Source organism: Dipteris shenzhenensis, chromosome 8 (assembly GCF_047967505.1).
Source record: "Dipteris shenzhenensis isolate YYH24624 ecotype China chromosome 8, Dip_SZ_1.0, whole genome shotgun sequence".
Taxonomy (NCBI): Eukaryota; Viridiplantae; Streptophyta; class Polypodiopsida; order Gleicheniales; family Dipteridaceae; genus Dipteris; species Dipteris shenzhenensis.
The window spans coordinates 31568080-31590172 of record NC_141603.1 but is presented as its reverse complement, the minus strand read 5'-3'; the positions used below and the strand labels follow the sequence as shown (position 1 = coordinate 31590172).

The 22093-nt window shown below is 43.3% G+C and overlaps 1 protein-coding gene across 4 annotated transcripts in view; it reads right to left on the bottom strand.

Moving 5' to 3' along the window:
- Nucleotides 1-19424, bottom strand: part of LOC147899384 (nuclear transcription factor Y subunit B-1-like) — a 28800-nt gene extending 9376 nt beyond the window's left edge. The window contains exons 1-6 of one of the 4 annotated variants that reach the window (XM_087378081.1): nucleotides 19408-19424; nucleotides 17459-18065; nucleotides 17199-17328; nucleotides 17016-17106; nucleotides 16787-16879; nucleotides 16595-16658 (exon numbers count right to left, since the gene is read on the bottom strand). In XM_087378081.1, coding sequence (XP_087234207.1) covers nucleotides 16875-16879; nucleotides 17016-17106; nucleotides 17199-17328; nucleotides 17459-17718 — 486 coding nt within the window. In that variant the 5' untranslated portion in view covers nucleotides 17719-18065; nucleotides 19408-19424 and the 3' untranslated portion in view covers nucleotides 16595-16658; nucleotides 16787-16874. Of the gene's footprint in view, nucleotides 1-16594; nucleotides 16662-16786; nucleotides 16880-17015; nucleotides 17107-17198; nucleotides 17329-17458; nucleotides 18103-19407 lie in introns of those variants that run through there. The other 3 variants (XM_087378085.1, XM_087378082.1, XM_087378083.1) reach the window with 3 other exon arrangements.
- Between the last annotated feature and the right edge of the window lie 2669 nt (nucleotides 19425-22093).

Sequence of the window (22093 nt, the reverse complement as noted above, 5' to 3'; positions counted from 1 at the left end):
GAATTTGCATGAAAGTTTAAGTAGTGTAGTACCTTATGTTTAGAAAAAGGTTAGGAAAGGAAGATCATGGGGTCAATCTTCAATAGGGACTTGTGAGGGCTGCACAAAGACAGGAGGAAGTCAATTCTTTAGAATTCAGCTGAGTATTGAACTCTTGCTGTGTATTCTATTTCAGTAATGAAGTACAAGTCATGAATGAATATGCCAAGTACAACTAGAGCCCTTATATAGGTACGGCCCAAGGGAGTACAAAGCAGTGTTGCTTATGCGATTACCTCCTAGGATGCCACGTGGCAACTTATGGTATCTCCTAAAGAAAGGGAAAAAACACTTAGAAGCCTGTTAGTAAATTGAAAGGAAATAATAGAGTGAACACAAACTCAGAATACTTGCATATAGAATGAAGAAGAGTGAGGTCCTTATGTAGGCACCTCTTACATACTCACTGACATCACTGATCACTTCAGAGCTCCACAATCATCTCCTCAATCTGCTCTTAGATTCTCTCAATCATCCTATGTGGCTTCTACCACCACCTAACTGTGCTTACTGTGCCTCTAGCACTCACACATAGAAACCAAGGTGTACCTGAGGCGTACACCTTGAGATATCCCAACAAACCCCCCCTCAAGGGAATGCCTCAGGCTATGTCAAGGATACAGCTAGCACAAGGTGTCTCATGCCATCTCATGGTGGTCATGGATCTATCAATGGCTAGGATCTCAAGCTAGCAAGGGTTCCCATGGATGTAAGGTAAACAAAAGGGATACAAAAGACCTTCCAATGGTCATCTCCCCTGCATGTACATGCACACAATGTCTGCAGGAGGTACCATGGAGCAAAACACATACACATGGCCTACATCATAAGGTGACCAGAGGTGTTTACAAAAACACACAAAAACATAATAGTTTGTTTCATTCATTTTGAAGGACTATCCAGGCTGAGTACCTTGACTCAACATAAAAAGAGAGATCTACAGCATACATAGAGATTATTTAAAAAGCATAATCTTCAAAGGATGCCTCATCTTGTGGAGGCACATTAACTGAAAGTAGATTGGCATTTTTTGTCTTTGAAGTTGCTTCCTTTTTTGCTCTGCAAAACTTCTCATGATGATTGTTTTTGCCACAGTGTTTGCATGGATTGATTTTGAAGCAGTCTTTTGAGAGGTGATTAGTCTTCCCACAATGATTGCAAGGTGAAAACTTGCCCTTCTGGATTTTTATGACATAGGCTGTGTCATTGCCTTTCCGGAGCTCCATGTGCCTTTCTTCTTCTTGGAGAGCAGAGATAATACCTTCAAGATTAGGATTAGGAAGATTTTTTAAAGTGGTAACAATATGATCATAATCTTCAAGCATACTCTTAAGCAACACTGCCATAGCATCATCTGTAGTGATAGTAGAGTTGATAGAAGCAAGTTGAGTCATAAGACTCCGCATGTAATTGGGGGGTGGGGGGGGAAGGGAATGGAAGGGGGGGTGGTGGAGGGGGGGGAGGGGGAGGTGGAGGGGGTTGGGGGGGGGGGGAGGGGGGGGAGGGAATGGAGGGAATGGAGGAGGGGGTTGGGGGGGGGAGTGGAGGGGTGGAGGGGGAAAAACTTGATGGAATTGACATGGGCAGCCAAAGGAGTGCCACTAACCATCTTCAATTCAAAGAAAGGAATTTTAAGTGATAATTTTGAGATGTGAGAGCTAGCACCAAAAATCATGTCAAGCTTCTGCCAAGCTTCTGAAGGAGACTCTAAGTCTGAGATGTGATGAATATAATCATCTCCTAAAGCAAGAGCAATGATACCATATGCTTTCTCCTCTCTAGCGGGATCCCTTGCCGGGCGTGTCGGAGCTGAGGATTCTCCAGCATTGGACGCTGTTGAAGAAGAAGTTGAAGCCGGTTTGACAAGTAATGTAGCATCACTTTCAAAACCTTGTCAAAACTGTCAAAAACAAAGGACTGAACTTGGAGGGCTTGTATCTCACTCTCCAAAGCAAAGAAAAAAGGGCTTTCTGAGGCAAAAGAAAGCTCATATACCACAGAAGGTCCACTGAGGAGAAAGGGCGCAAATCCGCGTCAAAGCGCCATAGCTTGCTTCTTCAATTTCAACTGGTTTTTCTCTGTTTTCACCTTGAATATGCAGCCATTGCTGCTCAGATTTCAGCACAGGATAGCTCGAGGTGTGGAGAAGCTCCCTCTGAAAGGAATTAAAGAAACATGGAGTAGTCTCAGAGAAATCGTGGAAGATAGGTTCGACGATCTGCGTGAAATGGCGACTTGCAGCGACGAAGATATTCTAATTCCTTGCAACCAAAGGTTCGCCCCTTCAAGATGTATCTCCAGCAGGAAGGGCTTGGAGAATGGCAGAGAAACGGAGGAGAACAGGCTTTAGCAAGATTTGGGAAGAAGGGGAAGAGATGGTGAAGAAGAAGATGGAGAAGAAGATGATGATGTGGCAGAAATGGGATCAAGGGGGATCAAAGGGCTCTGATACCATGTTGGTAAACTGCCAACAAAGCCGATAAAGGCCTTTCCACTAACTTTAGCCTAGGTTTAGCCTAAGTAAAAAGTAACCCTCTGTTACAATCCTCCCTAATCAATTAGAAATTTGTCCTCAAATTTGAAAAGGCTGTAACCTGGACATACAATCCTTGTAAACCTGAATAGCTCAATTCTGGTCATATCAGCTGAATAATGAAGTTTCTCAGTCAAGTACCTCCCTGTAGGCATGCTGATCTGTAAATGGATCACATAATATTCCCAAGAAACCAAGCAACCAGGTGGCAGAGCTATGCTGTCCAATATAACAGATCTAATCATAAAATCCAGTGAGACATGCTGATCTGAGAAAGGATAGTGAATGCTGGCTGCAACCTGTCCATATATGCCATATAGCAAGAGAAAATCAGGTCTGCTCATAAAGATGCAATTTTGGCCATAGAATTCAGCTAAGCAATTGAGGGTACTGCTCCACAATTGTAGATGGCTGCCAAGAAGACTCCTCGTCAGGTAGACCTCTCCATTTGATAAGATATTCCATGTAGGACTTGTTCCTCAACACATGATCTCTAAATCCAAGGATCTTTTCAGGTATATACTCAATCTGGCCCTCTTCATCCATAGGAGGTAGCTCTTCCATAACTTGCTCCTTAGGCCCCAAATACTTCTTGAGAAGTGATACATGGAATACTTTGTGTATTCTAGAGGATGATGGAAGCTCCAACTCATAAGCCACTTCCCCAACTTTCCTCAAAACCTTGTGAGGTCCATAATACCTATAAGCAAGTTTAACATTGGTATTACCTTCCAAAGAAGCATGCCTAGACTTATGTAATCTGAGAAACACATAATCCCCTTCTTCAAAATGAAGATCTCTCCTATGCTCATCAGCATAATCCTTCATCCTTGCTTGGGCCCTTACCATGTTATCTTTACATTGCTGTGATAGAGCAGTCATGTGAGCCAAATCATCCTTGGCTTGCTGGCTGGTCAATGCTTGATCAATAATGGTTGATGGAACATGAGCTTTACAGCCAAGCATGGCTTGCTGGCTGGTGGTCAATGCTTGATCAATAATGGTTGATGGAACATGAGCTTTACAGCCAAACATACCAATTGAAATGTGCTTGGTGGTATTATAACAAAACTCAGCTAGATGCAACCATTGGTCCCATGATGCTTGGGTCTCAAAGCAAAAATGCCTTATAAATCTTCTATAAAATGATGCTAGACCAAGGAAACCTCTAAGCTGGGTGATATTCTCAGGTATAGACCGATCCTTTACACACTTTACCTTGCTGGGATCCACCTTAATGCCATTACTGCTGACAATATGGCCCAGATATTCCACTTCTTCAGCCATGAAAGTGCATTTACTTGATTTGGCATACAATTGCTGTGTCCTCGATACTTCCAATACTTGCTCGACATGCAATAAATGCTCTTCTTTTGTTTTGCTGTACATCAATATATCATTAAAGAATACCATCACAAATTTATAGAGGAAAGGCTGCAATACCTTGTTCATTAGGGCCTAGAAAGTTGCAGGTGCATTGGTTAGACCAAATGCCATCACTTTAAATTGATAAAGCCCACGTTCTGTCCTGAAGGCACTTTGATGTTCATCTCCCTCCTTCATCCTTATTTGATGATAGCCTGACTTTAAGTCAAAATCTTTGTGAAGTACTTTGTCCCTCTAAGCTCATCCAGTAGATCATCAATTCTAGGGATAGGAAACCTGTTCTTAATTGTCATTTTGTTCAAATCCCTGTAATAAATACACATTCTAAATGAGCCATCCTTCTTCTTAACCAATAACATAGGAGAGGCAAAGGGTGACTGACTATGTGTAATATGTCACCCAACTATTCTAATCTAGCCTCTACTGCAGATCACGGGAGCAGCACCATGATTCTCCTCCCAGCCAATTCTTGCTAAGACTTGCAAGCGAGACAGAGATCTACGTTGAAAATCACGTGAATCCATTTCTTCTCTTCTCTCACTAGCCTTAGCAAACCCCAAATCCCTAGATAGATCTAGATGCCACATGTCATCCATATAGGGCCTTCCTAATGCAACATTTCACCCCTCTCTTGGGATGCATTTAATTCCTTGCCCCTAGGCACAATCTTAGCACTAGGCCCTTGGTCTCAGATCTATCTAGTCTGGTGCTATCAGCCCTCACCTAGGACCTTGACATTAAATCCCTCCCGATCATTTTCATGAAGCGCAAACACATATATTACAGAGATAGATCCTTTAAGGGAAATGTCGACTGATTCTTCTGAGGTCATGCTACCTCGGCTAGAGCGTAACATAATAAATTCCTTGTCAAGGAGTTCCTTTATTTGCCTTGCCACCTCTTCTCTTTCAGCTCTAGAAAGTCTGTATGGAGCCTTGTTGATTGGCTTAGATCCTAGCTGCAACACAATTGCATGATCCACATCTCTCATGTGAGGAAGATGGTTGGGAAGATCAGCAAATACATCAGAGTATTGCTGTAATAGGGACTGCATGTCTTTATCCTCCACCAACAACCCATTACCCTCTTGAGACTTGGTCAACTGAATAGCATAGACTCCACAAACACTTTTGAGGTCTCTGGCCATTCTTCTTGCAGAAATTAAGGACAATTTAGGAGATTGGTGACCCATCAAAGTGATGTGCTTACCTTCATGCATAAACTTCATATACAGCCTGTTAAGGTCCATAGAGAATTCTCCCAAGGTTCTCAACCATTCACAACCAAGGACAATGTCAATAGGTCCCATTTCCAAGACAATTAGATCTCCATGAAAAGTATAGTCTTGAGAAAGTTGCACTTGAGCAACCTGACAATATTGCTTACTGTGGGAGTGCTGACCATTAGCCACCTCAACTTTGATCCCATGATCCAAAGTGGATGGGCATAACCTCACTGTTTGAAGTGTCTTTGCATTAATGAAGTTATGAGTGCTCCCACTATCAACCAAAATGTGGACTGGTCTGTTATTGATTGTTCCTTTTAACCTAAGGGTTTGAGAGTCCTTGCAGCCCATAAAAACATCAGGAGATATGCTGTACACAACTGATTGTGTATCCCAATACACTTCATCATCATCAACGGCATCATTTCCATCAGAATTTTTGATCTCATCCTCATAACCTTCAACAACTTCAATGTTCCATTATCTAGATCTATTTGGGCACCTTGGCAAACTATCATCCATAAGCATGGTGTCAAACATGGATAACCCACCTGGATCATAGTCCCCTTTTTGGAACTATGATCCCCATCATCATCAAGGCCTTCATTCACACAATCCTGGTATTCATGAAATTCAGATTCTGCTGCAGAAGTATTAGGAGAATAATCCTCATCAATCTCTAGAATCAAGCTCAACTTTGCTCCTGTCTTTGCTTTGCACACATTCCTATGTTCAAGGGTCCATTTCTCACCACAACGGTAGCTTCTTCTTCTTCCTGTCATCAATAATTGCTTGAGATAACTGCTTAACCAACTTGTTTCTTTTATCACCTACTTAACCAACATCTGTAGCCTTGTAAGCCTTAGGTTGTCCCATGCCACTGCCATACACTGTGGGGAACCTAAATAGGTGCAGGAAGTTTGTTTTCATCATTGGAAATCCCTTTGACCATAGGCTTAGTCTCAAAGTAACCAATACCCAAAGTCTTCTCCTTCCAATTGTATTTGGGTTCATAAAGCTCTTCCAACTGCATGGCCTTGTTAAGAGAATTGGGCTTTTGAGCTGCAACATCTAAAGCAATACTAGGGTGCAAATTATCGATGATCTTGAGCATTCTAACTCTTTCATCAATACCATGAACAAACAGAGCCAATTTCCAAAACTGTTTGATATAATTTTTCACTGATCCTTGCTGAGTAAGATCATACCACTTACAAAAATATTGATCTCTAGTAAAAGGAGATATAAAAGTTTTAAGCATTTCAGCCTTGAATTCATCCCAAGCATTAAAGGTTAACCCTTCTTGCTGTAGATGCCTCCACCAAGAGTGGGCATAATCTTCCAGATGAAGAACAACAAATCTGATTTAACCTTGATCACCCTTTGGATATAGAAGTAAGTAGTCATCCATCTTGCTGAGCCATTCCTCCCAATCCTCAAAAGAGGTAGAATCACCTTTAAAACTTAGGAAGTATAATCTTGTCTTTCATATCTTTGTCTTGATGAATAGGTCCTTTTGGTTCGATAGATTAACTATTTGTATATATTGCTGGAATGTCATTGCTACCCTAAGGTCTCCTCGTAGAAACTTATATTCATGGAATTTTTTACACAACTCTTCAGCTGCTGAACTGTTATTATTAGTAGTCTTACCATATGTTGAATCCTTATCCATGTGAGCCGTAACTCCACTAGAGTCATAGGTCCTTCGGGCAAAAGCCATAAAACCAACCGGTTCAGTTACATGTATAGGATCATTATCATCATCATCTGAACCTGAGTCTCCATCAATTTGGGGATCCACAGGTCTCTTCCCATCATAAATTTGGGTTCTCTGAAACTGGTCCAACCTTTTATTAAAAGTGGCAAACATGTTCTACATCCTTTGGTCAATCCTCTGATTATTGGTCTAAATCTCATTAGTTAACTCCTTGAATATTTGTAGCATTGGGTCCATACAACTCTTTATGATCTGCTCTTGGTTAAGGAATACTTGTACTTGAGAAGTTGCTGCTAAATCCCCTTGAACATTGCCAATATGAGGATCATTGGGCTCAGAAACTACAGCCTGATCTCAATTGGTTCCTTTTTTGATGGAATCAAGGATACCAATTGGTTGCTTACTAGCTTGACTAGTAGACCTCTTTACAGGCATCTTCAATGACTTGAATCTAGAGTAAATGCACTGTCTTAAGCCCTAATCAAGAACCAATACCAAAAGCCCCAAATGCTAGTCTTGCGCTAATTTCGTAGGTCAGCTTGAAATTTCCCACTTGATTAGGTGATCCTTATGCTAAGACTGAACCAAAGAGCCAATCAGGAGTAGAAATTCTTAACATAACACCTAGATGGTAAGAAATTGATAGACATTTGGCACATAACAATCCTGCGCTAGCTGTTGCAACTGATTTTCGAAATTCTCAGTAGCAAAAAACCAGATCACTATCACACTCTGTCAATTGCATTCATGGAGCTAGGCGACCATATGCACTAAAGCTGACCCTAAATGGATCTGTACACCTAAGTTCGCAGCAGTTCCTCCATGCCAGCCAGTCAAAATAGCTCATAACTCCTCCAAATAGTCTCGGATCACCACCAAACTTAGGGAGCAGCCTTATGAGATTAGTGCGAACAGATCAAGCCAAGAACGCCTTAGTTAGGTGCAGGAAAACAGCAGATCGTCGCTTTCTTCAGTCTCTTGCGCCAGAGAGAAAATTCACTTCAATGTTGACTAAATACTCCACCATTTCAGGATTCTCACACATAGAAATGATCAGGGAAGCAAGGGCTTTCACTGATGTAAGAAGCCCCAAATTCTGAGCACTTCAAAAATCAGGGTTTTTCAAAGCCTGCCATGTGGCAGCTCACAACAAAGAGCACTTCTGGCGCTGAATTTTTGCACAAAGGTAGGCCCTAGGCTCAAGAGTAGATGCTCCAAATTTCAAAGTGATTGCACAAAGAATTTCCCACAAATTCCAACGAAAAGTGCTCTGATACCAATGCAACAGGACTGCTCCTAACTAACAGTAAACACTACTAAGTTTACTAGAATTTGCAGGAAAGTTATAGTTATGTTTAGGAAAAGGGTAGGAGAGGAAGATCATGGGCTGGATCTTCAACAGGGACTTGTGAGGGGCTGCACAAGGACAGGAGGAAGTCAATCCTTTTTAGAATTCAGCTGACTATTGAACGCTTGCTGTATATTCTATTTCAGTAATGAACTACAAGTCATGAATGAATATGCCAAGTACAACTAGAGCCCTTATATAGGTATGGCCCAGGGGAGTACAAAGCAGTATTGCTTATGGGATTACCTCCTATGATGCCACATGGCAACTTAAGGTATCCCCTAAAGAAAGGGAAAAAACACTTACAAGCCAATAAAGACCTTTCCACTAACTTTAGCCTAGGTTTAGCCTAAGTAAAAAGTAAACCTCTGTTACAACTTCAATGGCCACTTCGTCTTCAGCAACAAGATTTGCAGTGGACTTCGAGTCAACATGATGCGGCCAGTGAGTCTGCAAGCCGAGCCCTATGATAGCTATGACTCTCTAATTGCTTTGTTTCCATATGTTCCGGTCTGCTCCTGACTCTGCTTCTTTGGAGACAGCTTCCAAAAGTCCTTGCATGAGAAGTACCTGCTATTTTGTCTACGATGTGGGAAGCCCACTTCCATAAAACTTACCCACGAGTAATGCATTATATGGTAATGCCATGATAACAAACAAGGGAACAGCAATGGCCAGAGGTAACAAAAGAAGAACAACAATGGCGGTACATTTTGTCGGCAGGCCTGAATAGGAATTTTCTCAAACAAGGTGGCAGTTCCTAGCAAAAGAAAACATAATCAGATCTTCTCCAAAGGTGTCTTTGAAAGGGAGTTTTTCAAGAACACAATTGGAGATAAGAGGGATGGTTGTTGCAGAGGGCTGCAAGGCAGGGACTTCCAGATTGTGAATCTATCGAATCAAGAAGCTATGAAAATGAGGTGCACAAGGGGCTGTGTGTACAAGGCCACGTCCCACACAGTGTAAACAGCATTCGTAAATGCATTGTGTAAATTTTTGTCAGAATAAAAAACAGGGCTATGTATATAACCTTGTATCTATTCAATTCGGAACAGAGTATGTGCTACTTGTGTGGCCACTGTCTTCATCTTCTAGGGTCACTCTTGTCCTCTTCCTCCCTCACAGAGTTTCCTCCCTCATAAGTTGAGGTTAATTTGTAGTTTTCTGGCCGTAAGTGCCTGATCCAGTTTTCAGCTCCTGATTCAGTCTTGTTGCCTCGCCATGCAGAATTCTAAAACATGCCAGGACTTGCTGTGCAGAAGCTAAATGAGCATGTGTACATGAATGGAAGTAAATAGAGAACTCAAGCATGGAGGACACCAGAGAACTTCCTAACCACTGTACACTGCTTTATTTATGATATATAAATACTGGCAAAAATGCCCTAACTACTGCCTATGCATGCCCGCAACGATCACGCAGCTACTGCGGATGCAGATACTGAGCCAGAAACTGCTGGCAAAATGCAGGACTAAATGTGGGGCTGCTGGAAGCCAGAACTGCCCTGGAAAGACTGCTGTACTGTCCACCTGGCTTGAGGGGCTGAGGATCCTTTAAATCGGGCCTGAAACAGGCCGACCTGACCAGGCAGTTGACCGACCAAACTGGTTGGTTAACCAACCTGGTCATTCTTACGCTTCGTTCTGTTTTACATCAGAATGTATCCTAATATTGTCTCTCCTTTAACTAAGTTGATCTCAGATAAAGTACTGTATGTTTGGGGAACGAATCAATAAGAAAGTTTTAACGTAGTAAAGAGAGCAGTTGCTCAAGGACGAGTTTTAAAAAATTGATCCCCAAAAACCACTCCTAGAAACCAATGCAAGTGGTATTGCGATAGGAGCAGTTCTATAACCAAAGAGGAGGCCAGTTTGCTAGAAAACAGAGGTGGAGGCTGCTTGCTACAGCCAACACTCCCCGCAGAGCAGAAGATTATAAAACATATACCCAGAAATCACAAGGCTATTTCAAATCACTTCTTTCATTATGTGTATACAAGTGCATAGAGAGCTATGCAGACAATCATTGAGCTATGCTCATGAGATATACCTTCATAAGACTAGAATATCTCCAATCTTACAAATCAAAAATTTTTATAGAACAAAGGAAAGAAGGTATATGAATCCAGGAACATGCCCAAACTCATCCTCTAAAAACACAACATAGTGCAGTTTCAATCTCATGATAGTCACTCATAAGGTTGAAAACCATAAACTCCATCACGCACAGCAGGGACTAGCTACTATGACATCCCCACTCTGTCATAAGCAGCCAACATGTGGGGGTTAAAGGTCACTGTGCCTTTACCCCGGTTATGTACAATACTCAAACACATATATAAATGAATGAAAACGAAGATTAGGGTGGTTCTGCACCCACCAAAACTTGTGTGGCTCTCTCTCTCTCTCCCTCTCTCTCCCTCTTCTGTTCTTGCTTCCGTTGAGAGCACTCTCAACTGGTATCAGAGCCCGGGTGATCTAGCTGAGCGTGCGTGAATGCTTGAAGCTCAGCAGCTCTGTGGGAGGAAGGAGAAGCTCTATGGGAAGCTTTGTGGGTGACTTTACTTGCATCCGAGTGTGTAGAGACCTTGGAGGAACCTTTGGAAAAGTCACTTTGGTTTTGCGAAATGGTTTTGAGAGCCTGTTAAGTGTTTTCAAAGAAAAAGTCGTTTTTTGAGCTTTTCCCTGTTCCGTTCGATAACAGAGACTCCGTATTGACTTGTAGAGGCAACTATTGCTTACTTTTGGTGTCCACTTCACTTCAGGAGCTTGGAAACACCTTCATTCTTGAATCTGGGATCATTTCATTGGATTTCTGACTCACTATATCAGTTTCTGCGTTTTTTGCCCGGGTGTTGGAACTCAAGTTTGGAGCAACCATTTGCAGATCTGTCAGTTCCGGTGGACTCAGGAGGTCCTAAAACTTCTATGTTGCTCATCATTCGCACTCCGATGGAGTTTACAAACAGCTCTGTTTCCAAAAACGTTTTTCAGTCCGTGTGTTAGACCCAGTGATTGAGACCACGGTTTCCAAAACCGTCTGTCCCAGTGCGTTCCGAACGCCCAAAAACCCCTACCTGTCAGTTCTTGCGCGATTCGGTGGAGGATTTTCAGAGTTATAGATCTCTGTGTATTCGATTTCGTCTCTCTGTTATGAATTTTTCATTCTAAGGTTTTGAAACCTTAGATTTATGCCACATGGCAGTGGATAAGTGTTGACTTCCATTTCTCACTCATCGGTTGGGATTTTGGAGTTCTGGCAGAAGAGAGATATTTGTAGATTTTCTTGCTGAGTCCGATTATGCAATGGCGCCCATGTTTTGAGGCATCTCAGGTTCTATTTTCAGTAGCGGTCATTGCCGTGGGACTATGATTTCTTGAGCATACCTTATGCAGATCACTCTGGTTGCAGTTTGAGCAGTGTGCACTCATTCGTGGTATGCATTGGGTTGCAGTAAATGATTTATAGGCCATTTGGATGCATTGCGGTCCTTATTGGATGCGCCGATAGCCCCAAATTGCCTTGTGGCATGCTATTTTTTATGGACGCTTTGCACATGGATGCTATTTTATGCTGAGGGACAACTTTGACACATTGCAGGTGATGCACTGATAGTGCTATGCTCTCTTGGATGAGATATTATTGATGCATATGCCAGTGGACGGTGTTTATGCTTGAGTCATTTGGCACTTATTGACATCTTCTTTTGGGCCAGATTTGCTCATATGGATGCATAGTATATGCACATGAGTCAGATGCATCTTTGATGCTTTGAGCTTTGAGTTTTGGTGATATTTCACTCTATTGTGGCATACACATTTAGGTGCACCTGGTATTTGGTGTGATTCTCTCTTGTAGACACTAGCATTTGGGATTTTTGCTTCATTTGCATCATGGCATCCTCTTCCATGTCTGAAAAGGAGTTTTTTAGCATTAAAAAGTTTGATGGGACAAACTTTTCTTTGTGGAAAGAACAAATAAGGGATGTGCTTATTCAAAAGAAGCAGATTAAACCCTTGGCACGGATTGAAGCTAAGCCTGCAAATATGTCTGAGGATGATTGGAATGAGTTGGATGCATTAGCAAAGTCTACTATTAGACTTCATCTTACAGAGTCAGATTATTTCACAGTAGTAAATGAGCAGACTACGGAAGATTTGTGGAAGAAACTGTGTGCCACTTATGAGAAGGAAACTGCCTCTAATAAAGTTTACCTAATGAAGAGATTGTTTGAGCTGCAAATGAAGGAAGGGGTCTCCATTGCTTCTCACTTGAATGAATTCAATATTATTTTCAGCCAGCTTCAGGCTCAAAAGATGAATTTTGATGCGGAGACTAAGGCAATATTTCTTTTATGGGATACCTTCCGTACAGCTGTCAGTAACACTGCACCTGGTGGAGTACTGAAATTTGATGATGTTGTGGGTAGCTTGTTAGCCGAGGAGATTAGACGGAAGTCTATGGACGGCAACAAGCAAGATGCAGCCTTAAATGTGCAAAGGGACAGATCACAGTTCAGGGAGAAGTCCCAAGAAAGAGGGAAGTCTCGTAGCAAATCCAGGGCACGGAACATTGAGTGTTACCACTGTGGCAAGAAGGGCCATATGACAAAGGATTGCTACAAGCTAAAAAGAGAGCAAAAGGATAAGAAAAAGAATGCAAATTGGGGTGCAAATCAAAAGGAAGAGAGTCCAAGGGAGGACAAAGGAAAAGTGAAGATCGAGGAGATCAATGCAGTCACACATGATAGTGATAATGACGTTCTCTTCATGTCTAGTTTATCTGCAGAGTTGCTTACCACTTCAAATGATGCATATTCCCAGGATTGGATTTTGGACTCTAGTGCTTCATTCCATGTTACTCCCCATAGGGAATGGTTCTCCACTTATGACAGTGGAAAGACAGGTTGTGTGCATCTTGGAAATGACTATGCATGTGACATAGTGGGAGCAGGTGACATAAAGTTTTCTTTTGCAAATGGGTCTGCATTTGTTTTGAAACATGTGAGACATGTGCCTAAGCTGACCAAGAGTCTTATTTCAATGGGTCAGCTAGATGATGCTGGTTTTTACACCACTTTTGACTTTCAGAGTTGAAAAATTCAGAAGGGCTCTATGCTTTTGGCCAGGGGTGCCAAGTGTGGGACTTTGTATCCCTTACATGTATCAGGGGTATTTGATCATGTTGTTGCAATAACCGAGCAGCCAAGCACTTCTTTGTGGCATTGCAGGTTGGGGCACATGAGCCAGAATGGAATGAAACTCTTATGCCGTTTGGGTTATGTACCGCATTTGAGTTTCTCTGATTTTGAATTTTGTGAGCATTGTCTCTATGGGAACCAGACTAAATCAGCCCATAAAAGAAGGGGAAAGAAAGAGTTTAAAAAGGTTGATTTGGTGCATTCAGACGTATGTGGTCCCATGCTTACACGGTCATTAGGCGGGGCTGAATACTATGTGACATTCATTGATGATGCAACTAGGAAAGTGTGGGCTTATGCTATAGCTCGGAAGTGTGATGTGTTCCAGGTATTTCAGAAATGGCTGGCCTTGGTTGAGAATCAGTCAGGTAGAACGCTTAAATGCCTACGGACTGACAATGGTGGAGAGTATCTCTCTCATGACTTTCAACATTTCTATGATACACGTGGGATTAAGAGGGAGCTTACATCCTCTCGTACTCCAGAGCAAAATCCACACACCCACACACTTGAGCATCCATCTATACAAAGTCTTTGTGCTAAGGTGAAGGGCAGACTCAACCATGGCGAAGGCTGGCACTAAAGCGACGTTAGACAAAATGATGAGTAAATGAGAAAAATAAAAATAAAAACAAGTTAGTGAGCAAATCTTGTTCTCATGAGTACCCACGCATCTTGGTTTCAAAAGATTCCAGAATCTGTTGGGTAGAGACAATATATATATTGTTCCAAAGATGGACAAAACCTTGCACAAAGGAGTGCACAGTGTGCCACCATCTAGTGGCAAGATGCTGCCTAGATGTGGACCCCCATAACTACAAAATTGTTCTCCTACCTCCTCGTGACACCTTCAAAACAGTCAGCCTGCGTGCTCTCCTAGAGCTTCAGTAGGCTGCATAATGATGCCCTGCAAACAGACCTCCTTTGCTGCCCCGACGGACAGACAATGGAGGCTCTGTTTGCTCGAGTTCCTTAATTTCCATGTCCCTATGGTATATTGCTCTTCACCCTTCAGATGATTTAGAGGATGGACTACCCATTGTATGGCCTCTGCTACTCTAGACTAACGCGCAATGTGAGGCTCACCCACTGTGGGTGCTAGCTTATACCTAGATGAATCCAGGAACATTCCCATACTCATCCTCTAAAAACACAACATAGTGCAGTTTCAATCTCATGATAGTCACTCACAAGGTTGAAAACCATAAACTCCATCATGCATAGCAAGGACTAGCTACTATGACATCCCCAGTCATCAGCACCCAACAATGGGTGTAGACAATAGTATAAAAATATGCTCTCACACATACAAATCCACACACCCACACATATTTGAGCATCCATTTATACAAAGTCTTCATGGGTGCTAGCCTCCCAGCTGCTCTCCTAGGCAGCCTTCTGTGAGGCACAAAGAGTGAATAATAATGCCCAGGGCTTAGGCCCTTATTATAGGGCTGGAAGCGGCGAAGCCCCCAAAAATGTCCAACCCAGTCAGCAGACTAGCCCAACCAGTCTGCCAACCCTGCTCCTGGCTCTCTCGGACCAACTTGGAGGCCACTTCTGCTCAAGGATAGCCAGATAACCTCAACAAAGCAGAGTTTCCTGAGCCAGAGGAAGTTGGTTGGAAGTTTGTTGATGTGTCACAGTAACCACAGCACAAAAAAGGACTACTTGGTTCAGGGGAGCAGCATCATTTGTGTTGGTCAGGACATCAATGGAAGTCCTTGAAATTCATTCGATTGACCAAAGCCAATGCTTGTTCGAAGGTTGCTTGCAATAGACAACACTTCCGCAGCACAAGAATGTAAAGATACATAGCCCAGGCATCACACAATGCTAAAATCAAATCGCACAAGAATGTAAAGATACATAGCCCAGGCATCACACAATGCTAAAATCAAATCGCAATCTTTTCCTTTGTGCACACATGTATAGATACAAACACAGATCTTGAACAATGCATGGTAGAGTAGAACAGTAAATGTAATTTAGATTGCTCCAATGATGGACAAAACCTGATACAAAAGAGTGCTCAATGTGCCATCATCTAGCAGATAAGGTACTACATAGATTGGACCCTTGGCACCCTAAACAGCTGTCTTCTACCTCCTCCTGGCACCTTTAATCAATTATCAGCCTGCGTGCTCCAAGGGAGCTTCAGTGGGATGCTTAGATGCCTCACCAACAGACCTCCTCGCTGCGCTGCAATGCAGCCACCCAATGGTTAGGCACTGCACACTTTTTCCCTGCTTCTCTGGATGCAGCCCAAATATGAGGTGATCTCTGACCTTAGTACTGCTCTGGACGTAGCAAAAACTTAATACAGAATAATATCCAAGGCCACCCAATGATGACCTAGCCCTGCTGATCTGGATGACCCACACTAGGGTTTACCTGACCAGATCTACAGACTAGGCCAACCAGTGTAATGGTTGACAGACTGCCACATGGTACTCTTACCAGCCCAACCATCTGTCCTTCTGACACGGATCAAGACTGCTGACTGCTGACCTGTGTAGCCATGTGGCAGGCGCCTACTGGCCCGCCTAAACATCTACTACTGACCTGGTCCTCTGCTCCACCCACCTGGCGCCTACTGGCCCGCCTAAACATCTACTACTGACCTGGTCCTCTGCTCCACCCACCTGCCAGGCTCCTTCCTGTAGGCAGCCGTGCAGCTTCCATATCGCTTTGCTGCCCTCTGCAAGATCTGATCTCCATACACTGCCTACATGGCAGGCTCCCTATACAGTCATAGCAGCCTTTGGAAGGGCCCACATGGCCTCTCGTCACAGACATGCTGCTGGTACACCTCCCCAATGTCGTCCTCATTTGGGACCTTACAAGTGGATATGTGGCCCCTATAATCCCAATATGTTTGTAGCCTTAGTGTCTAAAGCTTTGAAGCAACTGGCAAGAATGTGTTAAGGTGCACGTGCTTGATCGTCTTTACTGAATTTCATAATATCTGCCATATATGATGCATAGATAGATAATAGTAAAAACAAATTCCTATTAAATTGCACACAAAGAGTGAGCTTAGGTTCTTTCTCAGAGACCTGTGAGAATATCATCTCAAGCTGATACACAAAATCCACTTGCTGACATGAACAGACATGCGAATGCAAGGAGTTAGAGCTGACCCGAGATTCCGTCCCTGACCAGCTGACCACTTGACTCCCCTTCCACATGAAGTAACACGAGTCACTGCTATTGGAAAGGAGGGAGCATTATTCACATGCAAAGCTCACGGAAGGACACGACACGATGCCAACTTCCGTTATCAAGAAACACTGAGAGTTTACCGCTACTAATGCAAAGAAAACATCAATTACCTGAATATTGGACACACTTGCTGAGCCACTCGCATCCCACATAAGGGGAGCCTCAGACCCACTTCTGTTCCCAAGAGGCACTCTATTGTCACCCTGCTCGGCCATGTGATACTTACGTTAGACTCAAACATAATAAATTTTCACTAAAAAAATAACTTACAAGGCAGCCTCCCGGGTGCAGAGATTTAATAAAAGCAAGTATATGGCGGGAAGGTAGAAAATGTCTCACCTCCAACTGATTTGGACGTAATCATATTTGCATAGTCAGAGCCACCAAAGAAAGAGAACCAGTTCGTCAGCATTGAAAGAACAAACAACAGCTGCAACGGACTTTAAACCTTTAAGTCAGACATGTCAAAAGTCACAATCCTTAAGAAGGCATAAGTTGCAAGACATCAAAAAACTTCAGTACCTCTCTGAACCTTTGAAGATACAGCTTTAATGGTTCAACATAATCTTCGAAACCTAGCGTGCTCATAGCCCACAATAGGTCGTCTCCGTTGATCGTTTTACGCTTTTCCCTCTGACATTTGTCACTTGCTCTGCGTCTAGTCGTTAAAGAATATCTCGATGCCTCAAATTAGTTTGAATCAACACAAGATGTCGAGTCCATGAGTAAGGAAGTTTAATCGATTCGCCTCGCTAAAGCGAAAGCAGAGCAACAAGGGATACTCGCTGGTAATGAAGCTAATGAACTCTGAGACGCACTCCTGCACAGTGTCTTTGGCGTCCTTGGCAATCTTGGCGTTCGCAGGGAGCACGCGCTTCATTATTCGACTAATGTTGGCAATGGGGAGGAAACGGTCCTGCTCACGGACGGCGGAGAGCTCACGATCGCCCGCAGAGCCACCACCACCACCACCACCATGGCTAGCGCCACGATCCTCGGAGGCGGGGCTGTCTTGGCTACAGGGGCTAGAGGCGTCCGCCATGGGAGGGAGCTGGGCAGGGGGAAAGGGAGAAGAAGGGAGAGCCCATTAGACATACGAGACTCGAGAGGAGAGGTTTGGGTGGGAAAGAGGGGAGGGTACCTGAGAGGGAGTGCAAAAGAAAGGCTGCTTGTTGTTGTTGTTGTTGTTGTTGTTGTTGTTGGACAGGACGATGATGATGATGAGGATGATGCTGGTGCTGTTGTTGCAAGTGTGTGTGACAAATCGATTGGACGAGTAGCGTCCACGAGAAAAAGGGAAGATCCAAGCCGTCCAAAATCGTGAGGCGTTTGCAAAATCGAAAGCCGGCGCTGCTGCTGCTGCTGCTGCTCTGCTGCTGAATTCAGCACCTGAAAAAAGAGAGAGAGAGAGAGAGAGAGAGTGTGTGTTTTTTTGTTTGGGGGGCTTTCGAAGTCTCTCTCTCTCTCTCTCTCTCTCTCTCTCCGCAACAAGCTCCGCCCCACCACTGGAGGCCACTCACAATGCTAAACACCATTTACAAGATTCTAGCTAAATTACTTGCAAATCAGATCAAACACCTCTTGAGCAGACCAATCCACCCTTCTCAATACGGATTTGTGGCCGGTAGGAATATCAAAGATGCAGTTCCAAATGCCACACTGACACTCGACTATGCAATGGGAAGCAGAGAAAGCTATGTTATGCTGAACATGGACCTGGAGAAGGCATACGACAGAGTAAGCTTGGACTTCATAATGCACTCGAGCTTGGGGCAGGGTTCTATAGACTCACCAAAATGTTGTTAACAAATGCATGGGCAACCATCTCAGTCAATGGCTACCACTATCAAAAGTTCAAACTGCAGAGATCAGTAAGGCAGGGATGCCCGCTAGCCCCTCTGTTGTTTGCTGTAACTACGGAACCCCTGCTTTGTCAGCTAGACTATTCAAGGGCATGATCCTACCGGGAGAAGAACTCTAACTTCTGCACCCAGTTCTTTGTAGACGACAACACAATCGTCTTAGAAGCCTCCAAAATAAACGTATGCAGGTTTATGGAGATATTCAATGAATTTGTTGTCTTATCAGATTCGAGAGTCAACAACAACAAGACTGAAGCACTGTGGCTTGCTTGGGGACCAAGACCGGATTGGACAAACAGGGTACTGTTGAATTGGGTGCCACCTGGGTAGGTCATTAAATACTTGGGATGCCCTTTAGGGGTAGAGATCACCCTAAGAAGAAAGTTCGACTAGGCCCTCCAAAAGATAAGTGTCTAATTTGACCAGTGGAAAGGTAAGCAACTCCACTTTACAGGAATACTAACAGTGGCAAAGCACGTACTAGAATCCCTGATGGTCTATGTGCTGTCAATGCTCCCCTTCTCGAACGCATGCCTAAAAGAGGTGGACAAATGCATCATGGATATGGTATGGGAAGGAAGATGGCAGGCATTCAAAGCGAAGCTGTTCTTCTCTCCCAAAGGAGGAGGATTAGGTCTGACAAGCATGTAGACTAAGAACGAAACACTATGTGCGAAAACATTGCTCCAGCTAGGCAGTGAACAACCTTGGGCACAGATAGCACGAGCACTGATCATTCGGAATGCACCAAAGGGTGTAAGAGCATCGTGGCAGGACATTGTCCTTTCGGACACGAAGGTCAAAATACCTTAGTCGGAATTACCATCCAAGCTTCTTCAGATATGGAAGATGAAGATGAGAGGAGTCACCTGGACCGGCCTACGCAATCTATACGAAGATGCGTCACTTGGCAGATCTCTATGGGTAGCAGATTGGTCTCTCTCAAATGGCCCCGCAGTAATTCATGAGAATCCTAGACTAGCTATGCGGATCTCAAAGAAGGGTCTCGAAACATACAGATAGATTTGGGACCCAGGTGGAAACACGTGGAAGAGGCTTGAACAGATCACTGAGGAATTCGACCTCAGCAACAGAGAAAAATAGTTAGTAGACAGCACTATCCAAAGGATCAACACCAATTGGCCGACGAGCAATCTGTTGAGAGAGACACGGGATTTCAAGGGATTCATCAGCCCCACAGGCAAGCCTTTCAATCGAATGACCTGCAAGGACTTTATGACTGTGAAGGAAGCAACAGGTGCACTAGTAGCTCGTAGGCAATGGAAATTCCATGCCTCGCAAGATGGGACTAACAGATGGGTGGCTAGACTAAGTAGAGTGTGGGATGCCACTCATTCCTACAGACTTAACGTGCTACTATGGAGGATAGCAATAGGTAAATTGCCGGTAAGAGTGCAGCTCTCAAAATGGAACCCCCGCATACATCTGGAGTGCCCACTCTAGATTTAGAGAAACACATATGCACCTGTTATGGGAGTGTCCCATCTCTAGGGAACTATGGACGGCAATGGAGAAGAAACTGTTTAGCTTGAAGGTGGACATCAAGTTCCAATGGAGAACAACGCTCCTTGGAGACAGAGGGAAGCATAACAAACTTACCTTCCATTGAGGGCTGCCATACTTTCTCTCATATGGAAGTTTAGAAATGGAAGAGCCTTCCAACGGCTGCCACGGGGAAGAATACCGATAGCAAGCTACATGGAGGAGATTCAAAGGATGTTGGTATCTTTTGGCTACAAGGACGAAGCTTGTAAAGCCTTAGCCAGACTCTGGGCATAAGGAAATTTTGTACTTATAGAAGAGGAGCGCTAGCAGTTCGAGAATTGTCACAACTGTAATTTCTTTTTTTAATCTTTTATACTACTTTAATAAAGTTGTTATTTTTTCGCCAAAAAAAAAAAAAGGTTACATAAGGGGTATTGCTCTCTCCCTTCTATTTATGAGGGGGAGGGGGGCAACAAGCGAGTTTTTTTTTGCAACTAACATGTTTTGTTCCACTTATGACATCTCTCTCTCTCTCTCTCTCTCTCTCTCTCTCTCTCTCGCACGCACGCACACACACACACACACACACACACAATATTCTTTTTGTCTCTTTTCTCTCTTCTTCCTACTTGTCCTCAATGCAACCCTTTATCTCCATCTATGTCTAACTCTGTCACATCTCTCTCTCTCTCTCTCTCACACACACACACACACACAATATTCTTTTTGTCTCTTTTCTGTCTTCGTCCTTCTTCTCCTCATTGCAACCCTCTATCTTCGTCTATGTCTAACTTTGTCACATCTCTCCCCCCCCCCCTCTCTCTCTCTCTCTCTCTCTCTCTCTCTCTCTCACACACACACACACGCGCGCGCACACACACACACATCCTCAACAAGCTTATATGGTACACAATTTATAAGCACAATGCCCTGTATCTCATTTTTATAGCTTCCCAATTTCATCCACTTGAGGTTCCAATACTCTCTCTCTCTCTCTCTCTCTCTCTCTCTCTCTCTCTCTCTCATCCTATGTATAGACCCTCTATCTCCATCTACGTGTAACTCTATCATATCTCTCTATATCCCCTCTCTCATGCTTGTGGTTCTCTCTCTCTCTCTCTCTCTCTGCGTAACTCTATCATATCTCTCTATATCCCCTCTCTCATGCTTGCACTGTGGTTCTCTCTCTCTCTCTCTCTCTCTCTCTTCCCCCCCCTAACTTTTTTACCATGATAATTTGTCTTTTTCCCCCACCATTTTGGGTAAATTTTTCAGGCCAAAAGGGCTTCTAAAGGAGAGCTAGCATGCATAGAATCACACCAGAGTTAGAATTTCATGTAACTAACAAGAGAAATGAGATCATTTGATGTGTTTTGATCATTTTGATACCAAACATGACTAAATTTGGATATTTCTAGCAAAAGTTGTGAAATTGTTTTTAGCCCAAACTGGCGTCCAGAGGAGGGCGCCAGTATTTCTAGCAAAAGTTGTGAAATTGTTTTTAGCCCAAACTGGCATCTAGAGGAGGGCGCCGGCGCCCTCCTCTAGATGCCAATTTGGGCTAAAGGAAAGTTCTTTGATTTTTTTTTTTACTCTCTCTCTCTCTCTCTCCATGATTATTTGTCTTTTTTTCCCACCATTTTGGATAAATTTTGAGCCCAAAAGGGCTTGCAAAAATTAAATCAAATTCAAATGTTTTCACAACCAAAAGTATATTTTAAGAAAGTTGTTCCCCATCTTTTAATCAATTAAAGCGTCACCCAAATCTACATTGTGATATTGATGCTCATCCTCTCAATCATCCGTGGCCAGGTCTCACACATCTTTAGCACATAGATCGAGGTCTCCAAAGTTAACATATGAGAAATCCTCCAAGGAACTCAAACTATCTTCACTTTCCAAAACTCTTGTAGAAGGTGATTTGGAAGCACTAGCTTCCAACCCATCTATTTCATGTTTTTCCATTTCCTTCTCTACTTTCACATCTTCAAATACATGTCGGTTTCTAGTTGCAACTTGAATCACAAAGCACCATTGGTTGTCCATGCA